The sequence below is a fragment of the Marmota monax genome, unplaced genomic scaffold, assembly GCF_021218885.2.
Source record: "Marmota monax isolate L192 unplaced genomic scaffold, Marmota_monax_Labrador192_F-V1.1 WCK01_AAM20220418_F8-fsc00098, whole genome shotgun sequence".
In the NCBI taxonomy this organism is placed as follows: Eukaryota; Metazoa; Chordata; class Mammalia; order Rodentia; family Sciuridae; genus Marmota; species Marmota monax.
In genome coordinates this window covers 611,429-630,166 of record NW_026694639.1, presented here as the reverse complement: position 1 = coordinate 630,166, position 18,738 = coordinate 611,429, and the positions used below count along the sequence as shown (strand labels likewise).

Below are 18,738 nucleotides of genomic sequence, written 5' to 3'. Positions count from 1 at the left end.
TCCTGCTCCCAAAAGAGTAACTATTTTGAAAGTTTGATCATATTGTTACCCAATCGGGCCTTTTTACCCACCACACAGTATGCTAATCACTGAAACAAGTTTTTCAAAACAGACCTTTTTTTTTTCTTTCTTTCATGAAGTGATCAAGCATGGACACTAGAAAGCAAATTTCATCTTGAATCCAATTCCCCGAGGATAGGGTTGCGGGTATTTCTGGGTAGAGGCTGGGGAAAGGTGGGCGTCTGCGCACATGCAATCAAACTTCATGGTTGGGGCAGAGGTGTTATCACCAAAGTTGTTGATTTTTAAGGTCAACTTAAAGCAAGTAACTAAGGGCAAGTGAAATGGGTTAAGTCTAGAGAGATTATTCTGGTTTTTTTTTTTCTTTTTAATTGTAGTTGGACACAATACCTTTATTTCACTTATTTATTTTTATGTGGTGCTGAGGATCAAACCCAGGGCCTCGAGTGTGGGAGGTGAGCACTCTACCACTGAGCCACAATCCCAGCCTGATTATTCTGTTTTTAACCCTGCTTCTTCCTGAAACAATGACCCCCTGTCGTCGCCCAGGTGGAGGCCAGCACCCTGCCTAATACCCTGAACTAGCCCTCCTGGCCTTAAGTGCAAGCAAATTCCTGTTCTTTATTTTCTTTATATTTTTGTGTTTGTGAAGGTTTCTTTTTGACCACCCCAGGTTAAACAAATACTTTGTGCCCACTAGTTTGTGAATTGGGGTTTTTACATCTTTATTCATTTTTTTCTAGCTTTATTGAGGTATCATTGCCAAATAAAAATGATATGTATTTACAGCGTACAGCATGATGTTCAAATATACAATTAAGCTAATTAACATATCCACCACTACAGGATTACCTTTGAGTGTGTGTGTGTGTGTGTGTGTGTGTGTGTGTGTGTGTGTGTGGTGAGAACTCTTAAAACCTACCTTTGTAGAAAATTTCAAGAATACAGTACAGTATTATTATAATGTTACTATACCATCTGTCACCTCTCCAGAACACATTCATCTTGCATAACTGAAACTCCTTTATGAATCATGTCTCTTACCTATAACCTGCACTTTTGGTGTTGATTAATTTATTGGTCTTTCTTACAAAGCAGCTGCTTACATGTTTTGGAACCAGCTAACTATTCTGTTTACCTTCCCTCCTATTCATCCACCTATGAGTGTAGAAATATCCTTAGTTTTTTTGATCTCACAGTAAATCCGTGTTTTCTGGGGTACATTTGCTAAAGCTTGTGCAAGAAAGCTAGAAGTGCCACTTTCTTTTATCATAAACTAATGTTCTTCCTGGAGATTAATTTGTACAAGAGCTAACTTTGCAATTTCCAAGTGTTTCTTTCCACATTGATTTAGAAATAAAATTTATTTAAGTATTAAAGACCTTATTATTACAACTTAGTGCCTTCAAATTAAATTTTAAAAAGTGCTTCTATTTATAGCAGGAAACTACAGTTCTGGAGTTCCAGAAAATTATCTCTTGCATCACTCAATAAGATGGTTCCCCCCCCCCCCCGCTGAAGGTATACCAGATGCCATCACCTGGGAGCCAGATGGCTCTTGCTTCTTACTTCCTGCAGCAAGTTCAGTAGGAAATACTCCTGCTTCCGCCTCATGGGTGGCTCTGAGTAATGATAGCAACTGAGCTATCCACTCTTAGAAAGCCCTTTGCAAGCCACTGTGGTGTAGCCTACCTGTAATCACAGCTACTCAGAAGGCAGAGGCAGGAGGATCACAAGTTCAAGGACAGCCTAGGCAACTTAGCAAGGCCCTGTCTCAAAATAAGGAAAAACAAAGAAAAACGTGCACAAGACCCTGAGTTAGATCCCCAGTACTACTGCTAATAATTATTGTTATTATAAAATAAAGAAAAAGCTCCCTTGAAATTTTAGGATATAGGTAAAACTAGGCTTTCTGTAATTCTGACTTTCCTCATGTTGGTTTCTAATTTACTTAAAATCTTAACTCTTTATGGGAAGATATCTGATTTATTTTACAAAAAAGAAAAAGTGTTAATATATCTGAGAAATAATAACTTTTGTTTAGAGATTTTATCATAATATACAATGGATGCATTTAATGACATGTGATTTTACTTTCTACTCAGCTACAGCAAATACAATATTTAATTAGAAAATATGAAACTTTTAGTATTTATAATTAGTAGTTTTATAATTGTCAAATAGCAATCAACAGGATTATCTTTCTATATTTTTTAAAGATTTTTTTTTAGTTGCAGATGGACTCATATCTTTATTTTATTTTTTTTTTAAATATTTATTTTTTAGTTTTCGGTGGACACAACATCTTTATTTTATTTGTATGTGGTGCTGAGGATCGAACCCAGCTCCTTGCGCATGTCAAGCCAGCGCGCTACCGCTTGAGCCACACCCCCAGCCCTCTTTATTTATTTTTATGTGGTGCCGAGAATCCACCCCAGTGCCTCACACATGCGAGGCAGGCTCTCTACCACTGAACTACAGCTCCAGCCCCTCCAAATTTTTCTTGAAAGAAATTAATAAGAAAATTCACATGGACTTCAGTTGATCCCTCCCTCCCACTTTATGCTTTAAGTAATATTTAAGAATAAATATAAATAAATTTCCACTCCCCTTTTACTGTTAATGGAACAGAGAACATAAGTGAATGAATATATATAGAGATAGATAGATAGATATCTTAGGTAATTCTCCAGTCTTTCCTGTTTAGCTCCATATTCTCAACCTTCTTGATCCTGGGACAAATTTGAGTTCCTTGTTCTCAATAAGGCAACAAAATAAAAGCTTACAGAGAAGCTACCATGTAATCTTAATATTGCCAGACCTATTATTATAAACAAAATGTGTTAAGAAGATTTGCCCTCAAAAAAGGAGACAAATTTCATAAAGAACATCATTCGTAAGGAAGAGTATGGAAATATTTAGGTAAAGCAACAATTCCTTTTAATCATAAACAGAAATGTTTCTTTATATATTGCTAGTTACTAAAGGATGAAATTCTGCTGGAAAAAATTAAAATATAGAACTGAGAACAGGCTGAAGTATTGCCTGTGAATCAGGATCTAGAAGCAGAGTTGTCCCTCTGCAAACTCCACCCCAAGTCCCACACCAGCCTATTCTGGAGAGCTGGGGAGCTAGGCCCTGGGCAGGGGAGCAGGTCTTGGTTGTGCCCAGGGTCACAGGGCTGCCTCCCAATCCACACTAGAGTCCAAAACTGCCTGGGAACTTACTCTCCTTTCATTCATTCTTACACCCAATACCCAAGGTTGCTGGAGCCATACAAGACTGCTTCTTGATCTGCTTCTTCGTGACTGTGGGTGCAGCAACAGTACTTCAAAAAGGGGAAAGCATCTTTAAGCACATCATTCATTAGCACCTTGGTAATGATGAAGGGGGAAAAAAAGCTCAAGCTAAAAAAATGTGAAAAGTGACAGTTTCAAGTCCTTGCCCAGCTATGAAGTGAGAAGGCTGTGACTCTCCTAACTGGTATCTTCTCTTTCTGAGTTTCTGTAAATTCTTTGCAAAGTGGCTCTAGAACAGAGCTGAGGAAATCCTCCCTGAGGGTCATCTGGCATCACCTTCTGTTCTCCCAAGGCTGGCTCTCAACGAGTGGGGATCCCTCAGGAAAAGTCTGATAAGGTGAACCTTGTGGAGAGGTACAAACGACAGATAAGACATTATGCATTAGCCCAGAGGTATTTTAACTAAATGATGATTGCACAGAGAAAGTGGTCAGCCAGTCGGAGGAGGGGTGCACAGCAGGAAATGGGCTGCAGCTCATCAAAGCACATCACATCAGGTCAGCAAGGTGCCTGGGGTTAGCCACAGGAAAGAGCAAGCTTTTCCATCTCTGTGTCAAAATATAATTTGTGTAAGAGTGAAATTATGACTTTTGTGCAAATGTAAAATTAATACCCAGAAATTTTTATATTTTTAAATTGATAGAGCAAAATATCAAACTTTTCTTTACAATTCTATGAATTTTAAAAGGAAAGGAGATGTATGTAGCCATTGGCTCAGTCAGGATACAAAACAGTTCCACCACTCCAAACCCTAAATCCCTGGTATTCTCTGATCTGTTCCATGATGCTATAGTGAGAATGCCATTGAATGGGGTGATTCACCGTGGAACTCCACACAGCATAATGCCTTAGAGATTCTTCCAAGTTGTTTTACATATCAATAGCTTATTCCTTTTTATTCCTAGGTAGCATTTCATTGTATGGCTATACCATAGTATATCCACTGACCTAGTATGGAAAGACATGTGAATTATTTGTAGTTTTTGATGATTAAGAATACAGGTACTGCAAACATGTAGTTTTTTTATGAATGTAAATTTTTAATTTCTGTAGGACAAATACCTGGGTGTGGGATTTACGAATCATATAAGATATATATGTTTAACTATATAAGACATTGCCAAAATTTTCCAGGGTAGTGATAGCATTTTGCATTCTCGGCATCGCTAAAGTTCCAGGTGCTCGATATCCTTGCCAACACTTGGTATTGTCAGTATATTTTGTAGTCATTTAATATGCAAATACTGATATCTCCTCATGATTTCAGTTTGCATCTCCATAATAGCTAATGATGTTGGACATTTTTTCATATCCTTACTTTCCATCCTAATATCCTCTGTTCAAATATGGGTCTGTTCAAGTCTTTTGCTCACTTTCTAAATTGGGCTGTTTGTTTCCTTACTGTTTACTTTTAAGAACTCTATATATTTTGGTTGGAGTCCTTTGTTGACTATGCATTTTGTGAATATTTTGTCCCAGTCTTTACCTTGTCTTTTCATTCTTTAAGCTGTATCTTTCTTAGAGAAAAAGTTTTCAATTTTTATGAAGTCCAGTTTATCAAATATTTCCCTTATAGATTTTGTTTTAGGGGTTCTGTCTAAAACTTGGCCTAATCCCAAATCAAGAGTCCTCCTTCATTTTCTAATAAAAATTGGATGTTTTTATATTTTAGATTTATCATCAACTTTGAGTTAATTTTTGCAGAGGATGTGAGGTTTAGGTTGAAGTTCAATTTCCATATGGAAATACTCCACAATGGCAGTTCAATTATTCCAGGAATACTTGCTGAAAACCAACCTTTTTTTCCCCCTTGAATTTTCTTTGCGGCTTTATCAAAAATTACTTAGTGAATTTCTACAGGTCAAGATAGGGTCTGGGCCATGATCCCCAAAGGTAATCCTCAGAGCTACAAACTTGAAAGTTGAAATCCCAAAAGATCAAAATCCTTAATGTCTAAAATCCTGAAAGATCAAAATCCCAAACATAACTCTAGAAAAAAGTAATTTTAGCATCTTTAAAAGACATTTATTTGATTTTTAAAAGGGAGATTTATCTGAGAAACATATAAAAGCACACAGAACACTTCATAGGTCAAGTATGCAATAAAACAGGAGATAATAACATATTTTTATAATCATAAACACTCTGGTATACTAAAAAATATTTACATATTTTTGCAAGCATAAACACTCTGGTATACTAATGACAGTTACACAAGAGTAACATTTAAGAGCAGGCAAATGGCATTCATAAAGAAATAAGGCAAAAACCAGAATGTATAAACACACCACTGTGATTGGTAATTATGCGTACCCAGCTTTATAACTACCATCTTCTAAAAACCCAGGATGGACTGCCTAAGTCTTGATCAAATCAGTCACATATCACAGTGATTCACCACCATATATGGAATAAACCAAAGAGCCAAGCTCTCAAAGGATTTTATCTTTCAAAGGGCATATGTACAAATAGTACATCTCTTTATTAACTGAGAAAGTTTAGCATTTTTACATATGCACACAATTTTTACGCATAAATTCAATGTTGTGATAATGCACTTTTAAGGAGTCAAATTTGCAAAAATAAAACTGCATAAAATAAACTGAACTTTCTTAAAAATCTATGCCCCTGCTACTGGAAATGGCACAAAAATGAAATACATACTGCAGCAAATTGTTTAAAAAAAAAAAGGCATGTCAACAACTTGAAACAAAGATAAAATTTAAACAGGAAACAAGACATATGAAACAATGTCTTACAAGGACAGATTATGGGCAGTTGTGTGGAGGTTGTCCATAAGAGTTGACTGGTTGATTTTCAGTATCATTGACTATATTTTAAAGTCTTACATATCAATAAGTAGCTGTTTGTTTCTTGTAGGGGATGGCTCTCCTAAAAGAATACATTCATGATAATTTTCTACATGGCACTGCTCCTTTTGAAATTCTACCACAATTGGATACACACCTACATGAGCATTTGCCACTCAGTTCCTGTCTCCTGTGCTTTTACGCTGTTGTGGGTACATAGAAGTCCCTTCCCTGTGCACTCAAATAAGATCACAGGCTTGGCAGAAACAACACTGGTGAGAGAACAGCAGACTGTTGTGTGTCTTTTTATCCCCTGATGCACAAAATTATTTTCAAACCGCTCAGTAACTTTGTTGACATCTTCAAGCAAATGCAGCTTCAATTCATTTAATACTCCTATAATTTTATCAGCTGGAAAGAAGGCTAAAGCAGAAAAATTATGCATTTTTAAACTGAAATTGTTGTTGCTGTATTGTATGGGCAATCCTGACTCCTCAGAATTCAGCTTTTTAACCAATTTTATGTCTTTGTTTTTTTTTGTTTGTTTGTTTTGGTTTTTTTTTTTTTTTTTTTTGCCCCTGGAGAATTGTGGTTTTCAGGCTTTTTGGCTTTCAGGATTTCAACATAAGGGATTGCGGCATTTGGGATCGTGTTTAGGGGCATTGTACCTCAATTATAAAATTTTGAAACTTTACCACAATAGATAACTAGGATATTGACAGTGATACCATCCAATGGTTGTATTCCATTTATACAATTTTATCACATATGTAGGTTTATACATCTACCACCACAATTAAAATAATGAACAGGTTTATCACCACATGGATCTCTCTTGTCTAATTGCTCCAGCACCACTTTTTAAAAAGTTCCCATTGAATTGCTTTTGCACTTTTGTCAGAAATCAGTTGAGCAAGTTTGTGGGACTCCATTTCAAGATTCTCTGTTCCCCCACTAGTATCACTCTGAATCACTGTGACTATATAGTAAGCCTTATCATAGTGTGTCTTCTTGTTTTATTTTTCTTCATCAAGGTTGATTTAGCTACTCTACAGTCTGTGATTTTCCATATAAGTTTTAGAATAAGATTTTCTATCTAGAAAATCCCTTTGCTGGGATTTTGACAGGTATTTCATTAAAACTAGATATCAGCTGGAGGTGGTGGTGCAAACCTATAATCCCAGGCTTCCCAGGAGGCTGAGACAGGAGGATCCCAGCAACTCAGATTCCGTTTCAAAATAAAAATAGCTGGGGATGTACATCAGTAGTAAAGCACCTGCCTACCGAGTGTGAGGCCCTAGATTCAGTCCCCAGTACTGCCAAGAGAAAAGGAAAACAACTAGAGATCATTTTTTGTTTGTGTGTGGAGAACTGACATTATTAACATGTTGTATCTTCAAATCCACAAACACAGAATGTCATGCATTCATGTCTTCTTTGATTGCTTTCATTGGCATTTTTTATTATTGAGCACACAGATCAGGCAGGAATTCGAACTTTGATTTCCATTGTTGTTTCTATCTAGCAACAATTGATTTCTATGTGTTAATCTTCCATACTGAGATCATGATGAACTTAACTGTTTGTTCTAGAAGTTTTTTCTTACATTTCTTGGGATTTCCTACATGGTCATGTCATGTGCTTTGTCCTTAATTTATAAGTTTGATTTTGGTGTGTTAAGGAGTGGATTTCTTTGGGTTACCTCATTCTAATGAGGTATTCACTGAAATTCTTGACTATGTAGATTGATGTCTTTAACTAAATTAAAGAAACAATTTCAGCCCCTCTTCAATTTTTTTTTCCTTTCTGCACCCTTTTCTTCCTTCTTCTGGGACTTGGTTGACACCAGTCTTTAATCTGTTTTTTTCTTTAATACCACAGGTCCCTGAGAGTCTCTTGATTTTTCAATCTTTTCTTTCTGTGTTATTCAGATTGGATAATTTTTATTGTTGTAGCTTCAAATTTATATGTCTCCATTCTGTTATTAAACCCATTCAGGGAGTTGCGAATTTTGTTGGTAGTGGTGTTGTTGCTGTTGCTATATAAACAATTCTACAAGGTCACTTTCTTCAACCTCTTCCTTTCCATGATATCTCTATCTCTCTCTCCCTCCAGCCCCATCCCCTCTCTCTTTCCTCTCTCTTTCTGGGTCTCTTTGAGCTTCCCTTTGGGTCCTCCAGCCATAAAACTTCATTTACTCATTCCTGCTGCTCTCTTGCATGACTTCCCAGATGTTTACAATCAAACAGAGGAATGAGTGCATATGAAACAGTATGACCTCTTATGAGACCCTGGTGCCTCCCCTGTCATGGCATTTCTTTGGGGCTGGGGTGCACAAAACTGGAGAATAAGAAGAAAACAGACAGAGACTTTGCTCTACTATCTTACCTGTTTCTCAAGAGCATTTCTCCTTGATTTCTTCCTGTCTGTGCTAATGCTCACTTCTGTTATTACGGTAGGTTTAGTTCAGCGTGGGGAATTGTGAAGAAAATAAAAGGATAAACTCATTGTCAATTTAGTAGTGATTCATTTTGGTCTTTTTGACCTTCCTGTTGATATTTACTTTTGGGGTCCTCAAATAGCTGTTACATGAATACTGTATGGCTATGTTCACTGGGAAAGACAGAGTGGAATGTGCTTACTCCATGTTACCTGGAATGAGACCACATATCATTGTTTGTTGTTCAACTCATTAATTGATGAGGGAACCAGTAAGATGTTAATACTGGTTCAAAAGATACCTGAGATATGAGGTATTTATATCCAATTTGATTAAGAAACATTACAAAAAGATTACTGAGCTCTGTGCAAAACTTGTTAACATCCTACAATGTAATAAACTAATTTTGGGGAGTACCTTTTCCATTGAACAGAAATTATATTAATCTTTACTAAACAAAAGCTACACTTTAAGTAGTAATTCTTCAAGTCTGGAACTTTTAATAAATAGTAAATAGTTTATTTGATGCTAAGCAATTCTGTTTTTACTAAGTATGTTCTCTCAATAAATCTTGAATGAGTCTTTGCTCCCATATGACTTGGAAATTATATGCCATTTTTATTTTCTTTTATGCTATAGTTCCATGTTTTGGATAATTATTCTTAAATTTAGCTATCCAAATTCTTTCAAAAGCCTTAACTGAAGCAATATGTAAGTTCAGCTTAGGTAAACCAATTTTTTTCCAATTCAATAAATATTTATTTTATGCCTACACTGTGCCAAAAACCTTGCTAGGCAATTGTGCAAAAGCCCAATCCATGATTTTTATAATATATACCAATCATATAGGTTCTCTTCAAAAATAGTTTTTCCAACATAATATAGACTATAAATGAAAATTTCTAAACTACATATGGTATGGTTGTTGAGGAATAAAATACTTTATTCCTATAATGCTCTTCAAATTAACTCAGCATAGTTAGTTTTGTTCATTTGTTTAGCAAAAGATGTGATTTTGATTGCTGCTTACTCTCAAAGGAAAGGCAGAGGGAAAAAAGAAGAGGAAAAACTGAAAGAGGAAGAAGAAGTTCTGGCAGCACCAAAACTGACTGGAGAAAGTTCTGATAAAGAGTGGTTCCCTCCTCCTGATCCTGAGTTCTGTATTTATGTGTATGAAGCGACCAAATCAATACTGCCCATAACCAATGTTAAGGAACAGATTGAGGTTCTGGCCAAGTAAGTTCTCTGGGTATACATATACATTTTTAATTTATGAATGTTTTTCATTTTAGTGGTTTGCTTTTTTTTAAGCCATTTTTGACAAATCCATTACAATAAAATTGAACTTCATAGTATCCTTTCTCTGACTCTGAAGCAGAAGCATAATGAACTTCAAAAATTTTCAATTTCTCTTTTAGGTCACTTTTCCTTGAAGAATCAGAGCTAGGAGCTAGAAATTGCTTAGAGAAACATGTCTGTTATTTTCTCCAGCTAAACCATTAAAAACATCTTTCAGTGTGGTCTTGGAGATGTTATGAATGAATCAAAAGTTTGAGAAATAAATCATTCCTTAGGTGTACAAAGTCCTCATAATTTAAATAAGCCCCACTGTAAATTATTTGTAACTTAAAAATGATTTTTCATACAAATAATCATCCTCTGTTTTTCTGTTTGTGTTTCACATTGCTCTAAAGTCGGGTATGAACGTTGTTAGAGCCTGTGGAATACTGGTCCTCATGAGAGTGTTGAATCGATGCCACTAAGGAAAGGCTGAGAATGTGACTTGGTGGCTGTAAGGGATCAGGAATCACTAGAAGTGGAGGGTAGGCTTCGTGATTGACACCGCCCAGGAGGTGAGCTGCTGGCTCCTGCAACAGCTGCAGTCTCCACAGGAGCCTGTGTCTACTCCAAGTAGAAGTGAGCCGCAGTCATCAAACCTGGATGTGACAACTGCAAGGATTGCAGCTGCCAGATCACTGACTTCTTGTCAGCCAGGACTGAAAGACAGCATTTTTTGGCATCAGAAGTTTTTCCTGACGACCTTGAGAAGTGATGACTTAAGCAAAACCTTTGATTCAGCTCCTATAAACATTTGTCACATTTCTCTGTGCTTTGTTTCTCTCTGAGGTTCTTTCCATCACTCCCAAATCATTGTCCTGAGTCCACAACAAGTTGAAGAGAGATGCAGAGATCTGTCCCCAGACCTCTGGTCCTTGGCAGTCATTAAAGCACTCCTGGCTAGATAGAGCCATGGTCAGTTTTCCAGCTTTCTCAACACTTTCCTTTTGGGTTTTGTTTGTTTGTTTTTTGTTTTGTTTGTGGTGCTAAGGACAAAACTCAGGGCCTCACACATGCTTGGCAAGCCCTCTACCACTGAGCTATACCCCCAGTCCTTTTATTTAAAAAATTATTTTGAGACAGGGTTTCATAACGTTTCTCATGTTGGCCTCAAACTGGCTATCCTCCTGCCTCAGCCTCCAGAGTAGTTGGGATTCCAGATGTGAGCCACTGAGCCTGACTTTTCTTTCTTTCTTTTTTTAACTATTGTTCTTCATAGTACAGCAAGAGGAAATTCTTTTAAACTTGCAATTCTACAGAGAGTGGTGGCTTTAATTGTCAGAGGATCTTGGCAGGTGTGATTGCTAAGTTCTTCAGTGAGCACCTAGCTCTAGGAGAAAACCATAAACAAAGTATCCACTCCCATCATTGCTCACTGCTCTTTTTCTAATTCCTCCTCTTCTTTGTCTAACTTCAATGCTATGTGATGTCATGCCTTTCTCTAAAATATATATATTTATATATAAATTAAAGGACTTGAAAATGTCAGTGAATCTAGTGGGAAATTTTTCTGTTTGTCTTGTCTCTAAATTTAAGTTCCTTCAGAGGAAACTCTTATGTTAGTGTAACACCTTGGACTTGAGATTAAAACATTATCATTCAGAATACTTTTTTTCAGAATGAGATAAATTTCAAGACTGCATTTATATTTGGTGTAATGTTGATTTGTATCTTGTTATAAATATTGGGAAATTGGCATCGAATTTCCTCTTCACAATACATTAAATTGCTAGAGTTTGTATGTATATGTAAATACTTATATACATACAGTAAGCATAATGTTAACCTCATTGTGAGTAAATTTTTACATCTTTAAAAGTAAATCAAACAGCAAAAAAAAAAAAAAATCAGAGGGAATACAGTTTTGGGGGGGCTTTGTTTTGTTTTGTTTTGACATCAGAGATTGAACTCCGGGGCACTCAACCACTGGGCCACATCCCCAGCCCTATTTTGTATTTTATTCAGAGACAGGGTCTCACTAAGTTGCTTAGAGCCTCACTGTTGCTGAGGCTGGCTTTGAACTCAAAATCCTCCTGCCCCAGCCTCCCAAGCTGCTGGTATTACCAGCATGGGGCCACTGCGTCCAGCTGGAGGGAATACAGTTTTTATATGGATAATAATACACATAATAGTAATCAAAGTATCCAAAGTGAGATATTAAACTTGATTGATTTTATTTCAATGTAATTGACACAGGTATGTGGCAGAAAAAATGGGTGGTAAGATTGCAAAAGACAAACTGCCTGATTTCAGCTGGGAACTTCATATAAGTGAACTAAAAGTTCAACTTAAATCCAACGTTATTCCAATTGGATACATCAAAAAAGGAATCTTCTACCACCGAGCTTTGCTTTTCAAGGTATTTCAGATATTTTGTCTATTGGCCATTATGTTAATATGTTTTGTCTTTACCATTTCACAGTGAGCCAGTTGCTAACATTTAACTGGATAATATTGACCCTATATTTTAGATTTGCTTATATTTGACATATTTGTAATGTATGTGTACAAAAATATATGTGTGTGTATATACATACACACATGACTGCATATATGTCTAGACTATTAGAAGCATATTCATTCAGCATTTATCATAAAACTACTACAGGGCCTCTGCTAGTGTCTGGGAGTACGGAGATACCAAAGCAGGAGTCCCTGAATTGAAAGGTACCAGGCATCTTCTGAGGTGATATTGAAGGTTTCAAAGAAATAAGTGGTCAACAGTGCAAGCATTAGAGGCTGCATAAGATTTCATCAGGTAAAGAAGAAAAACTAGAATGTTCCACCCAGAGCCAACACCCTTAGAAAAATAGCACAAGGATGAGAGTAGGTTATCTGGATGTGAGTGAGAGACAGAGAGGAAGAGAGAGAGAGAGAGAGAGAGAGAGAGAGAGAGAGAGAGAGAGAGAGAAAGGAGTTAAATAAAGCTAAAGGCCTGATCCTAATGCAGCATGTAGGTCTGTGCTTCAGTAAAAAATCTGAGAGTAGTTACTGAAAACTGTCGAGGAGGAAGGGAGGAACATAACTTTGAAAGACCATTCAGGTAATGGAATGAGGAATGAATTAGAGTAGGAGCAAGACCAGGGACAGGATGACCAATTAGAAGGGGCTAGAGCAAGAAGTACAGATGACCTGTACCAAAGAGGTGATGGATCAAGAGAGAGAGAGTTAGGAGGAGCAACCAAAAGGAACTGATGGCTGCTAGAGTACAACATGAGAGATGGCATGTGAGGAACAGAATGGTTTCCTGGCTCCTGGCATGGAAACCAGGGAGGATGGCCTGGTTTAAGAGGCCACTTTAAGAGCGGGAGCCATCTTTTGCTCTATTGTACCCAGTGTATGGCATAGAACAGGAGTTGAGAAAAAAGTTTCCCAAACTACAGACTGAATATGTAAAATTCCTACCCTCTTCCAAAGACCTATCAACCTCATCACATCCAGTATCTTCTCCCCAGTTCCAGGCTAATCCTGTTCATAATCCAAATGCCTTTCGTACTTCTTTGGATTTCTTGCTCTACTAATTGTTCCTTCTCCTGTCTTAAATCTCTTTCTATTAACTCTTTCCCACTTAAAATACAAACACACTTAAGTCTGTAATATATAAAGAGAAAATGTGAATCTCTTTTTATAAAACCTACGACTACTATTACAGTGCCTAGTATCATGACAGTCACCATGTTAAACTGCATCCCAGACACTTGATGAATCCCATTGTGAAGAGCCTCAGAAATGCCAAAGATTACAATTACTACCCTGCTTTAAAGACAAGAAAACTGAGAGTTGGAAAAATAATTTACCCAGGTTCAGTCAGAGGTAGGACTAGAATTTGAACCACATGCTTATCTGAATAAAAATAGACACCCCAAAAAACCAAGCAAACAAAAAAAACCTACCACTTTGCTTCCACCCAGAGGGAATTCTCATTCCTGGTCAAAATCCTGAGTCATATCAACTCCTTGTCACTCCTTGGCTCACCTTTTACTTGTTGCCACCCACTGTCAATAAGGACCATGGTGACCTCCACAATGTCTGTCTTACTTAATATGCCAAAGAATTTGTCACTGTCCGTTTTATTCTCTGACACTGCTCTCTTTGGTTGCTTTTGTCCTCTCATGTCATTTCATTTAGTCTGCTTTGGAGGCCTCTTTTTCTCCACCCCTCTCTTAAATACCGGGGTTTCTCTACGTTCTGACCCAGGCTTTCTTCTGTTCTCTATTAATGAATTTCAAAGGGTAAAGTCTTTCTTCATACACCTGAAATAGTACCTAAATCCCTAAGGTTTACAATTGTGTCCCACTTCACAAAGAAGATGTAAGCTCATTTGCTTGTGGGCTGGCTCACTCAGTTTTTTCCCCAAGGTCACAAAGGCAGACTCTGGAGACTGATGCCCTGGCTTTCACTTTGGGCCACCATTTACAGTAACCTTGATACTTCTCCACAAAATGGGGAATAGCATCTATTCCATAGGATTTTTTTTTTTGAGGATTTAAAGTGCTTTGACATGGTGTTAAAAGATCAGTAAATACTATTTTGGAAAACATCCTATAATTATATATACGTGTACGTGTGTGTGTGTGTGTGTGTGCGTTTACAGACACACACACATATATCTATGCACACACACACGCATACGTATATATAATTATAGGATGTGTGTGTGTGTGTGTGTGTGTGTGTGTGTGGTCTCTACACCCCACTCGACCATGAGGACCATACATTTAGATACTATTTGTGTTTCAATGGACTATTTACTAGGCTGTGTCAGGCTAGGTGGAATATAAAGTCCTGAAAATGACAACCATATCTTAATCATTTTGGCTTGCCCAAAACTACTTGGCACAGTCATTGCATAGTAAGTAACCAATTAGTTAAATTAATATATGAATATAAAGATTGTTAAAACAACTCAAGTCTTGCCTTATGAATCTATGTAGCATTTATGGAATGTTTGACTTTTAATCCTCGATGCATATTAATTCACTTCATCTTTATAACCAAATGAGGAAGCGACAGTTGTTCTCCCTTCACAGATGAAGAAATGGAAGCCTAGATATGCTGTGTCGTTGGCTTGTGGTTAGTGGCTAGTAAATCCCAGGGCTGAGGGGAAATTAGGTAGTTATTCCCAGCTCTTTTATTCACTGTGAACAGGCTGAGAAGTTTCCAGATTATTTTAAAGACACTTTTTTAAAAAAATAACCTCAAAATCAGGAAAATGGGGGTAATTTGAGGAGGTAATGTCTAAGGAACATAAGTATCCTCTATTGAGGTGGCAGCAAGTGGCCCCAGAAGGGCCCACCACTCACAACTCTGCTTCCCCTTCTAGGCCAGTCCCTGTCTACCTTACACAGAATAAATTGGCTAGAAATAGGTCCCCGCGAACTTGATGCCCCCATTCGATCGCACTGCACAGCACAGCCAAAGAGCAGCCTGGAGGTGTGGAAAGATTGATAGATGGGCCGGGGCTAAGAGCCACGCAATAGCTTTTCCCCAACACCTTATCCATCTTAGCCCGATTCAATACAGCAACTGCCTGAAAAATGTCATTTTCCCCAGGACCCTCTGAGGTCACAGCATGGCGAGGAACCAGGGAACTTCTTACATTCGATCGGCTCCTATCGCAGATCGTCCACATTTTTCAGCCTTGAAACTCAGCCTTCCTTTGCAGGGTGGATCTGACCTTCCACCTCGGTGGGTTTTACAACTAAGGGCTTTTCTCCATCCCCCCCTCTCTCTCCGTTTCTCTCCCCCAGGCTCTGGCTGATAAAATCGGCCTCGGCTGCAGTCTGGTGCGAGGGGAGTACGGCCGCGCGTGGAACGAAGTGAAGCTGGTCAACGAGTCTCGGAAGGGCTTGACCGGGGGCCTGCCGCTGCCCGAAGTCTACATCGTGGACCTCATGTTCCACCCGGGGGCGCTGCTGAAGCTGCAGAGCAGGGAGGCCGACCTCTACCGATTCCTCTGAGCCATGGAGGGGAATGCCAGAGGGGTTCAGCTGAGAAAGTCACCACACACACTTTCTGAGAAGTTCGTCAACTGATCTTATTTAAATAAAATTATTAGCAATGTTCTGTGTAGAAATGAGGAACTCTCTTGAACTGTATGATGCTGCTGGATTCGGGCTTGTGGCCAGAGTTGTGGGTCCTCTCCTGCTCACGATCAGTCTCTGACATAAAGGGTCCCTGTGGTCCCGACCAACCTGGACCACTGTGCCTCTCTGCCCAGAGGAATCACGAGTACAAGCTCTCAGCTGCTGCTCCCAGGAGGTCCCTGTGGCCCTCGACTGTCCTTCAGGCCCAGAGTGCTTCAGGAGCACGTGCTGACGCTACCTCTGAGGATTTTTAATGTCTTCAATGGCCCTTTCTCACTTTCATTGAGATTTGGATAGTTTGAGTATTGATCGGCTTATAGGTAGACCTCAGTATTAACAAATTCCTTTTCTAACTCCTTTTGTTCATGGTTTTAAAAACTTACCGTTAACCACACTATTTAGATCTACTTCACTGAATTGAAATTAGTTTTTAGGAACTGGGAATGTAGCTCAGTGGTAAAGCACTCACCTAACAGGTGTGAGGTCCTGGGTTCAATCCCCAGTACCACAAACCAACCAACCAAGAGTTTTAAAAAAGTATTTCCTAAAAATGTCTTTGTCTTGTGTATATAAACTTGGAAATAGACCTTCAATGGAGGTGTGGGGGAAAGGATGATATGAAAATAGGAGGATAACTAGAGGAAGGGGCTGTAGCTTAACAAGGAGGATGGATAGGACCAAACTAACACACACACACACACACACACACACACGTGTGTGTGTGTGTGCGTGTGTGTGCATGTGAAATTGTCACAATGAAACCCATTATTTTGTACAATTAACATGTGCTGATTAAAAGGAAAGAAAACTGTAGACTTTCAGTTAAAAACAATCCCAATTTATTCTTAACATTATTAGGCTGAGTCATCAAAACAAAGCTTTAAATTAATAGAACAACAACAACAAAATCCTTGCTGAGGAATTGTTTTTTCAGAATTGAGCACAAGACAGGAGTAAGCATATTTCAATCAAGAAAACAAAAACTAGCAGTATGATGACTCTCATGATGTGTGAATTTCCTAGCCAACCTTCAAGTATAAAGTTTACCCATGTAATCATTTTCTTTCTTGTTTTTCTTTTCGGTTTTTTGGTTGTTGTTGTTGTTGTTTGGAGGATTGGTTTATTTCACATAGCCTCCAGATCCATCCATTTACTGGCAAAAGTCATAAAGTAAGAATCTTTTATGGCTGAATAATAGTATGTGTATACCACATTTTCTTTATCCATCATTTATTGTAGCACACCTAAATTGTTGTCATAGTTTAGCTATTGTGAGTTAGGCTGCTATAAACATAGATGTGGCCACAAGATTGTAGCACACTGATTGTAACTCTTTTGGAGTTACAGATGAAAGGGAGGCTCTTTCCCTAGTGTTTGGAGGAATCTCCATACTGCTTTTCAGAATGGTTGCAACAATATGCAGTCCCACTAGCAATGTATGAGTGTACCCTTCTCCCCACATCCTCGCCAACATTTATTGTTCCTTTTATTTTTGATAATTGCCATTCTGACTGGAATGAGATGGAATCTCAGTGTAGTTTAATTAGCATTTCTCTAATTGCTAGAGATGTTGAACACTTTTTCATATATTGGCTGACCATTCATAATTATTCTTCTGTGAAGTGCCTCTTCAGTTCCTTTGCCCATTTATTAACTGGATTATTTGGGGGCGGGGGATTGGTGTTAAGTTTCTTGTGTTCTTTATATATCCTGGAGATTAATGCTCTATCAGTGGTGCAGATGGCAAAGATTTTCTCCCATTCTGTAGACTCTCTCTTCACATTGCTGACTGTTTCCTTTGCTATGAAGAAGCTTTTTAGCTTGATACCATCTCATTCATTCGTTCTTAATTTTACTTCTTGCATCTTAGGAGTCTTGCTAAGGAAATCAGTTCCTAAGCCGACATAATAGAGAATTGGCCCTACTTTTACTTCTAGTAGGCACAGGGTCTCTCTTTTCGTTGTTTTTTGTTTGTTTGGTTTTGGTACTGGGGATTTATCTCAGAGACCAATGAGATACATCCCCAGCCCTTTTTATTTTTAGTCTTGAGACAGCATCTCTCTAAGTTGTGAGGCTGGCCTTGGACTTACACTTCCTGCTTCAGCCTCCCCAGTTGCTGGGATTATAGCAGTGAACCACCATGCCTGGCTATATAATCATTTTCTTTCTTTTTTTTAAATTTTTTTTTTAGTTGTAGATGGACACAATATCTTTATCTTATTTTTTTTTATTTTTAAGTGGTGCTGAGGATTGAACCCAGGGCCTCACACATGCTAGGCCCTAGGTTCTAGATAATTATTGAACAGGAATAGTTAAAATTGTTTTCTCAGACACATGCTAGGCAAGTGCTCTACCACTGAGCTCTAACCCCAGCCCTATAATCATTTTCTTAAAAGGTATTTTAAAGTAAATTTGACTTAAGAAATTAGGGTTATTATTTTTTTTTAATAAACCAATCTGTAATTTCAAAGAACATGATTCTCTATTTCAGAATAAATGTCTTTATTTCAAATAGTGTGGTAATTCTACTTATTTCATAATTTCATGAAATTAGAGCATGGATTAATAGGACACAAGCTCATCTCAGCATTTTCAAGTCTGTTTTGGTCAAGAAAACATTTAAAGTGGATTACAAAGATATGTAAGGTATAACAAGATGGAAATAAATGAAAAACGGCCACTACATATAAGAAAGTTCAAGGCTAGGAATAAGTTTAGAATTCAAAATGCATTCATCATGAAAA

General features: G+C 37.8%; 1 protein-coding gene across 4 annotated transcripts in view; it reads left to right on the top strand.

The window, feature by feature from the left end:
- The window catches only part of Armc3 (armadillo repeat containing 3), a 101,486-nt gene extending 82,980 nt beyond the window's left edge, over positions 1 to 18,506 (top strand). For all 4 annotated transcript variants that reach the window (XM_046423071.2, XM_058572281.1, XM_046423069.2 and 1 more), the window contains 3 exons: positions 9,609 to 9,806; positions 12,105 to 12,267; positions 15,659 to 18,506. In XM_046423071.2, the coding sequence (XP_046279027.1) occupies positions 9,609 to 9,806; positions 12,105 to 12,267; positions 15,659 to 15,868 (571 nt within the window). In that variant the 3' untranslated portion in view covers positions 15,869 to 18,506. The remainder of the gene's footprint in view (positions 1 to 9,608; positions 9,807 to 12,104; positions 12,268 to 15,658) is intronic.
- The last annotated feature ends 232 nt before the right edge of the window (positions 18,507 to 18,738 follow it).